Raw genomic sequence first — 8,745 nt, 5'->3', positions numbered from 1 at the left:
AACTCGCTCTGGGTGGGAGTCGGTACCATATTGATCCCCAGTTTGTTTACCAGCTGCGCTCGTCTCTCTCTCTCTCTCTCTCTCTCTCTCTCTCTCTCTCTCTCTCTCTCTCTCTCTCTCTCTCTCTCTCTCTCTCTCTCTCTCTGGTTACAAAATGAGAAACCCGCCCTCTATCACACATTTACTTTACTCTTAATGATTAGCAAATAATTGTAGGCCTATATTCACTTGCCCATAAATTATAACATGTGTGACAGAGTTCAATCTAAAGATAAGCCCAAACATGCAATAGCTTGCCACAGTGAATAGCTGGATTGAAAGACAAGCTGACAATCCAATGGCTGATCACATATAATATCCGAGTTGACTTTCATGCATTTTACTCATCGCCTGAATGTGTTCAGTCAAACTGTCAAATACATAACCCTAATTTTTAGTCATTTGGTCAAATGCCTAAGGGTCACGGGCATTTTACAAAATGCCTGAATATTCAAGTCATTTTGCCAAATGACTGATTTGACACATTGCCTGTAACATATACACATAAGGCTGGTAGATACAGGGTTCGCAAAGTAATTAATTGGTATATCAAAGGCCGTATCGTGTGCTATCCCTTTCTTGCTATTAATGGAAAATTGTAGTGGGTTACCTCTCTAAGACTGTAGTCAAAATTACCAAAGTTTTACATCCAGTAGCCGATGATGAATAAATCAATGAGCTCTAGTGGAGTCGCTAAACACACATTTTTCATCAGACAGTTAAGTCGGTAGATTTTATCAGACAGCTACGTTGGCTGAGTCTCAGTGAGCCCGGGAGTAACAAAACAACTCGTCTGGGAGCTCTTAATACGAAAGCATGCCAAATCTATAACGGATTACTTTATATTCAGTTAGCCACAGCTGTTGTTACTACTTCCATCAGTTATGTATAATATGCTTCTATTGACCATCATCTTGTTTACATGAATGTATCGGTTCTAAATTTACGGGTAAAGGTCCTAATATAGGTGTATCCCTGTCGACCAAATCCTACCATGTAAAAGACGGAATAAATATTGTTTAAAATAAAAACATGCAATAATAACTTGTATCTTTCTGGCACAGAAGTGGTTTCATCAGTTACAACATTCATGGAATTCAAATGGCCTTCAAAACGTATTATGGTAGACAGAGGCTTTCTGCCCGGTATGCTTCACAGACTAAAATGACTTTCGATGCAGTACATTATTATTATTATATTATTTTATTTTTTTTAATTATTATTATGCTCAAGGTACCAGGTGTATGCTTTTTCATCTTTTATTTTTGGTGAAAACCGTGCACTTAAGTTTTCATAATTTAAATAAAATCAAAATGGTCGTGCTCATGGTGGGGCCAGATGTATATATTAGGCTATTGTTAAATCGTTACCAGAGTAACTCAGGTCTTTTTTTTTTTTTTTCCCCACGATGATGCTCAGAGACTCGGCTTATATTTTATTTCTATCAATTTTTTTATTTTTTTTAAACAGCCTTCTTGTACGGTCGTCTCCTAATGTAGGCTTCAAAACGTTTTCCTACACGTGGAAACCTCTTACCTCACTCAAAATCCTTTCTCATTCTAACACCCAACAACGGAACTGCCAAGTAGCCTATAACGTGCTAACATCACACAATTACAATAAGGAAGGAAAACTCTATTAACGTGAAGGTTCAGGCACGTCCATCCTGGGCACGAATTTTGATTTGCGCCAGATCTCCTGTCCAGGACAGAAAGCTACAATAGCATAAAAAGAGGCCAATTTCACAAAACATCGTGTTTAAGGTCTGAGATTAGCAGTTATACCAAGCATACATTTAAATGTGTTTGACATCTATTTCACGCAGAAAATTACATTATTACAGAACATGGAGTATTTTAAGGACGAAAAGAAATAAATTATGTGTATTCCTAACTATATTTGTTGTACTGTAACAGCAGTAATACTCCGAGAACTAGTCTCTAATCATGGATTTACGGTAATTTCTGCCACCTTTCTCTCTAGGATGTTTGGTTCAGTCCGTCAACATCAAGATAACTCATTCAACTTTCGCGTAAACCTGATATTATTATTGCTTGGGTAGTGATTCATGAGTGCATATCATAACAGCTGCTTAATTATCCAATGAACTCTGTCTTGGGCATGTTAAGATTTTTCAATCCAGTCATCCTTAAAGGAATGCTTAAGCAAGGATTTTGAACTGCATATTCAGCGATATATAATAATGCACATTATTGCTTAATATTAACAAGTATAATCTTATAGTTAATTAATAAAACGGTATAGGGCAAAAAGCATGTAATGTTGTGCCGGCTGCCATTTTGACTTTTTATGGAATATTCTCCAAGAGGGGTGAAAGGATATGACTTAATCTAACAATGTCATAACATGTTATGATATAAAAGGAAACGTGATGACGTCATATCAATATTATTATTATTTTTTTTTTAATACTAGAGATAATTGATTTTATATTAATTATGTCACATACTTTGGAGGCTTTCACCCCTCTTGAAGAGTATTCCATATATAAAAAAAAATGGCAGACGGCCGAAAACTGCATGTATTTTGCCCAATGCGATCTCAGCAAAGTCGATACTGGCGACATCGTTGGTCTCATATGTGGAATCTGTGTCACTGTAATTGTTGGACAAAATTTGGGGGAAATGTAACGGTAAATAAAGGTAGGAGAGTAATTTATTGTAGTTATTAAGAATTTGGTTCGGACTTCAGCTTTTTCTGGATGATAAAATAGGCATGCATTGCAATGTTCTGTAATAATATCCATCCCAGTAAGCCAGCAATAAGTTTTTTTATTTTTTTCAATACAAAATAAACCGCCATTATCAGTCGCTACACAAGTCGAAATAATTGTACCATGTTTTGTCCATGCATTAACCTACATACTGAATTGATACACAGTGTTTTCTTAGTTAATTGGTCTGTGCTGTTAGCTGTCTCTACCTGTGATTCCTGACTGGCAGGTAGGTCTTAGACACAAAAAGACATACCAGTATTGGGTATTAATCTGTCGCCCATAAAATGGTAATGGACATGGTTTATTGCTGTATTTTTGTTAAACTACTGATTAAGTAGACTTTCCCATCTAAAATCACAGAACTGACCAATTACGTAGTCCCAAAGAAAATAAAATTATCACTTGGGTATCGTGGGTTGTTGATTTTGCTCCAACGTAGCATACAAATAGGCCTAATAGTGTACATTTTTCCTTTGGAGTATTTAACAGAGAAAAATACTATAACCCCATTTCGTTCCGTTAATGCAACTTGAAATATACTTAGTCAAATAGTTTATTATATTTTCACGTCATTTATGCTGTTTTACAAGTCAGGTTGATCAAAGAGAAGTGCCTTGTCGTAAATTACTGCTTTTGTTTACACTGTGCATACAGGAGTTGGTCGGAGCTGACGTCACTTCGCCCCAAGATAAGAGTACCGGACGCATTGAAAACAAAAGAAAATGGCTGCACCCAGTTAGCAGGAATAATCACGTTTTTTTTATTAACTCTAAAATTATGCGTTTTTCATTTGTTAAAAGTGTCAGTATGAGTTGGTGGTCCGGGTATGCATCTTTCCAACACATAAAGGCTCATGTTTGAGTTTACTCTCCCCATAAGGCCAAATAGCAATCATCATTGTGAAGGAGTTGTAATTCACCTAATTTTATGAACAAAACTGTCTCCGATATTCAATCATTTATTTGTATCAACCGCATCCACATTTCAGTTTTAGGTTGCAATCATGTTTTTGAAGAACATAAATAATAAAATAGTTTTAATATACAAATAATACATAAAACATAAAAATAGAGAAAAAATACACCGCTATTACTGGAAGTACAAAGCAACTGTATGCCAAAATATATCACTGGAAGTGCATGCACTATGTAGAAATTGAAGCATTAAATTTTATTAATGTTCTTTTGTTTTCTTTGTTTGGTGAGAGGGTAATGTTAGAAAAAAAACCCCACCAGACATAAAAATTTAAAGAGACAAAAGAGGAAAATAAAAATTTGTCATAGAATTTGACCTGTCCAAATCGTTATTTGCTCTTTTTGTTTTTACACTTAAATTTCAAGATCAGGAGAAACTAAAAAATTGTAAAAGAGATTAAAGTCAAAACAGCATTCCAAAGTACACGGACATGCATTATATATAGACAGTCTGGGGCGAGACGTATTCCAGTGGTAATGCGCTCGCTTGATGTGCAGTCGGTGTATGATCAATCCCATGTAGGTGGGCCCATTGGGCTATTTCTCGTTCGAGCCAGTGCATCACAACTGGTATATCAAAGGCTGTGGTATGCATTATCCTGTGGGATCTCATGCTATTAATGGAAAAATTTAACAGGTTTTCTCTAGATAAGATTACCAAATCATAATAAATCAATGTGCACTAATCGTGTCATTAAAAAATAAAATAAAAAAAATAAAAAAAATATATAGACAATTTTCACCACAAAACACAAAACCAACCCAATAAGAGAATTTCACCCACTGAAAGAAATTCATTATGTTCACTCATTAATCACTGGATTTTTGGGCACTTAAATGTAGTTCAACAGGAGAAAGTAGATCGGGTAGATCTGTACTATTCATGACAATTGCAGATCAGGTAAAAAAACATCGAGGAAAAGAGGTGGGAATAAATTCAGCCCCAGCAAGAACCAGTAAGTAAGTGTAAGTTTTAAAATTATGATATATTCATGTTTATAAATACTTCTACTGCAAAAATAATAAAATTATTGACATGTATCTTTTTAAAAATGTTTGGAAAAAGTAAATCAACTTTAAATTATAATTATAGATATATAATTGGAGAAAACTTGAGTGTTTTCTCTTTTATAGATACATTACCTGTCCTCAAACAAGTGCACCTCCCCCCCACGCAAGTGGTCTGGTCCGAACATCCCAACAGCCAATGGGATGGCCTAAATTCTTCTACTGTATACTGCTCTCTAGTTCCGGTCACATGACTGTAACTTCCTTCTTTTTCCATGAGCGCATCGCACGGAGAACAGGAAGCGGGGAGGCCCGGGCGGGATGAATCTTGAGGACAGGTAATGTATCTATAAAAGAGAAAACACTCAAGTTTTCTCCATTTCTATAGACATTACCTGTCCTCAAACAAGTGCAGCATTCAACAGATGGTGGTGGGTGCCGAGATCCGTAGATGCTTGTGATAACTCCCCAACCGGAAAGAGGCTGACTAGTGGAAGAATAAGGCCAACCTTGGTAAACCCTCCTCCTAGGGATGCCCGTCACAGACCAATGCAGGTGATGTTAGTAACAACAACCAGAATGGTGGCATCCGTCAGCAGTGGCGGTACGGCTCCTAGAACACATGAACCAGGAGGCGGAAGCCACATCTCTTATGCTGGTTCTGACAGGGTGGGAAGACGTAGCCACCAGGGATGCAGGTGTTAGGTAACCCTCACGTATTGAAGTGTTATAGTTTTTCAATAACAAGCGACAACCTAATGAGGTGCATCCGTCAGAACATTGAACAAAACAAGACCCCCGAATGTTTTCTGTCTAGTACACCAAAGATCTGTTAGTTCAATAACGACAGCCAATAACCACATGCAGTGAAGGGTTAAGGTTATCGAGACAAAAGTTCCGGCACCAGTGCGTGAACTGTGCAAAAGAACAAAAGTCTAAGCAATCCTCACCTGTCGATTCGGTGGACATCTCGGTATGCAGCCCAGAATCAGACAGACATCAACGGCGACGAGGATGGCTTGTATTCAACAGAGTCTGTGCAGCAACAACCGGACCCAGATGATGGAACCCCTCAACGTCTTCTGTGGAGATATCCCTCAGATAATAGTTGGCGAAGATGGAGTCCGTCGCCCAGAAACAGCCAGTGATGATGTGCTGAATGGATGTGTTGCAATGCAGGGACATCGTGGCAGCCAAGGCACGAAGTTCATGCGGATTGGAAGCAGACGGAGCAGGTAAACCCTCCTTCTGATACGCGGTCAGGATAGAAGACCGGATCCAGGTGGCCACCGTGTTCTTGGTAATATCCCTCAACCGACTCTGGTTACAGGAAAGGAAAAGTCTTTTACGATGTTGTCGAAAAGATCTGGTCCTCTCGATGTACTGGTGCAAGGCTCTAACAGGGCACAACGCCAAGTCCTCAACGTCCGCCGGACCAACGATAGAGGAGAGGGCCTGCACAACATACGAGCGAGGCGCTTGGTCTGGTAACTGATTCTTTGCAATAAAGTTTCATGAGTAACCCCAAGTTGACTGCACGCCGATCTCGGTGAAAACGTACCAAATCGACATCAAGAGCATGAAGTTCTGAGACACGAGCAGCTGTGGCGAAACCGAGTAAAAACACCGTCTTCCGTGTCAAATCTTGCAGGGAAGAGGACTCGATCGGCTCATAAGGTGCAGTCGATAACGCTCGTAACACCAAATTCAGGTCCCATCTTGGTGGCCGAAACCGGTGTACTTGATCTTCAAGGCGAAAACCTTTGATCATTTTATGGATCTCAGGAATACCCGATAACTTCGTTCCAGTAGTTACATCACGAACAGTAGCGATGACCGAAACGTACCCAGCGATGGTAGACCCCTTCAATCGTAAAGTGGTCCGCAGATATAGCAAAAAAATCAGCAAGACGAGGTATCTGTATCGTCTGAGGTTTGATCTTTTTTCTAACACACCATCGGTGAAAGCAAAGCCATCTGACGTTGTAAGCCGCAGTAGTAGATGATCTGTGCGCTTTCAAAATGGCCGCCGTAGACTGTGAAGAAAAACCTTTCTTCCTCAAACTCTTGGAGATAAAGTCCACGCGTGCAGTTGGAACAACTGCGGACGTGGATGGTACAGTCTTGACGTGGGATGCAGCAACAGATGATCCCAGTCTGGCAGCGGTAAAGGATGTGGATCGGCAAGACGTATTAGATCTGGATACCACATCCTGGATGGCCACATCGGAGCAATGAGCAACAGGCGACAATGGTACAGCTGAAACCTCTGAAGCACCCTTGGAAGGAGGATTGGTGGAGGAAAAGCGTACGCGTCCATCTGTTCCCAGCTGATGGCCAATGCGTCGAGATCCAGAGCTTCGGGATCCGGCACCGGAGACACGTAAACCCTCAGCTGATGGTTGAATCGTGTGGCGAAAAGATCGATGTTTGGTGTCCAAAGTCTGTCGCACACCCATCGAAACGCTTCCGGATGGAGCATCCACTCCGTCGGCTGTGGAGACGACGGCCGGGACAAAGTGTCGGCTAGTACATTGCAAACCCCTGGAATATGACGAGCCCGAAGTTGCAACGGAATTTCGTCGACCAGCTTGTAGAGACGATAAGTCAACTGCAGCAGACTGCTGGAGTGAGTTCCGCCCTGACGATTGATGTAAGCCGCCGCGGTCGTACTGTCTGTGGCCACCATGAGAGAGGCTTCCGTCAACATCTGTCGCCAATGAAGGATAGCGTAGTAGACTGCCAACAACTCTAACAGGTTGATGTGGAGTCCAAGTTCGACGGGAGACCACAGCCCTGAAGTAGTCTGGTTGCTTAGATGGGCTCCCCAACCTTCCAGTGACGCGTCGACGAATAGGTGATGAGTGGCTATGAAGGCCCGCATAGAGACACCTTCTAAGACGTTCGATCGGAGCTGCCACCACTGCAGGCTGGAGCGTAGATCGTCTGGAAGTGAGATGATCAAGTCCGGATTGTTGAAACGAACAAACGGGTTGAGAAACATCTGCAAGCGCCGCAACTGGAGACGACCTCTGAGTGTCAAATCCTGGGCAGAAGTGAGGAGACCCAGGAGACTCTGCCAACCGCGGAAGGTCATTGGAGCGGTGAGGGCTATGACAATCATGGTCTGGATCTTCTCCCAACGGTCTAAGGGAACTTGAACGAGGCCCAGGTCGGGTCGAAGCCAAGCGCCTATGAACTGTAGAGACTGTGTGGGAGCCAGTCGAGATTTCTCGATGTTGATAATCCAACCCAGCTGCTTGAGAAAGTCCATGATGAAGGCAACATGTGCAGTCAGCCCTGTCTTGCTGTGACACCTCATCAGGCAATCGTCGAGGTATGGGTAAAAGGATATACCTCTGCGATGCAGGAAGCGTGACATCGGAGTCGTGATTCTGGTGAACAGCCATGGCGCTATGGATATCCCAAAGGGCAGGACTTTCCATTCGTAATGCCGACCCTGTAGCACAAACCGTAGGTAGTGATGGAAATCGGCATGCATCGGAACGTGCAGGTAGGCGTCCTTGAGATCTAGCGAGGCAAGCCAATCCCCCGGTCTGATCACGGCTATGATATCTCGCAACGTTAACATCTTGAAGGTCGGAGGAGGAGACAGATAGCGGTCGTTGAAGACCGCCAAGTTGTGAATCATTCGCAGCTCTGGAGAATCTTTCTTTGGTACGAGAAAGATGTCCGAGTAAAATCCGGGTGTTAATTGTACTTCCGAAATGCTGCGAACGGCTCCCTTCTCCACCAGCTTGTTGACGGACTCCTGTAGAACCTTGATTTGCGCAACGGAATGCCGCGGTTCTCGAGGTGAAGTGGTCAATGGAGGGATGGCAGACAATTGCAGACGATACCCTGTCTTCAAGATCGACGTGACAAACGGATCTTGGCAAAGTGTCTGCCAGTTTCGCCAATAACGGCGAAGTCGACTTCCGACCATGGATCTTTCGACCGGTGTGGTACACACCGGAAGCGTCAAAA

The 8,745-nt window shown here is 42.0% G+C and overlaps 1 protein-coding gene across 1 annotated transcript; it reads right to left on the bottom strand.

Annotated features, from left to right (window-relative positions):
* Nucleotides 1–1,677: 1,677 nt before the first annotated feature.
* Nucleotides 1,678–8,704, bottom strand: LOC121379524. The gene is made up of 2 exons (XM_041508168.1): nt 7,405–8,704; nt 1,678–1,754 (listed from the first exon to the last, which is right to left on the bottom strand). Exons 1-2 carry the CDS (start codon nt 8,702–8,704, stop codon nt 1,678–1,680), a joined length of 1,377 nt encoding a protein of 458 aa, XP_041364102.1.
* Between the last annotated feature and the right edge of the window lie 41 nt (nt 8,705–8,745).

The sequence above is a fragment of the Gigantopelta aegis genome, chromosome 8, assembly GCF_016097555.1.
Source record: "Gigantopelta aegis isolate Gae_Host chromosome 8, Gae_host_genome, whole genome shotgun sequence".
NCBI classification, from domain to species: Eukaryota; Metazoa; Mollusca; class Gastropoda; order Neomphalida; family Peltospiridae; genus Gigantopelta; species Gigantopelta aegis.
Note: the sequence above shows the minus strand (reverse complement) of the source record. Positions and strands in the feature narration are given on the sequence as shown.

What these genes read in the sequence shown, in the direction of transcription:
- LOC121379524 (XM_041508168.1), bottom strand. Translation starts at nt 8,704, where the DNA reads ATGGTCGGAAGTCGACTTCGCCGTTATTGGCGAAACTGGCAGACACTT. An exon ending in CGCGGCGGCTTACATCAATC is followed by an intron (nt 1,755 to 7,404) that starts GTCAGGGCGGAA and finishes ATGCTATTGTAG; the next exon opens with CTTTCTGTCCTGGACAGGAG.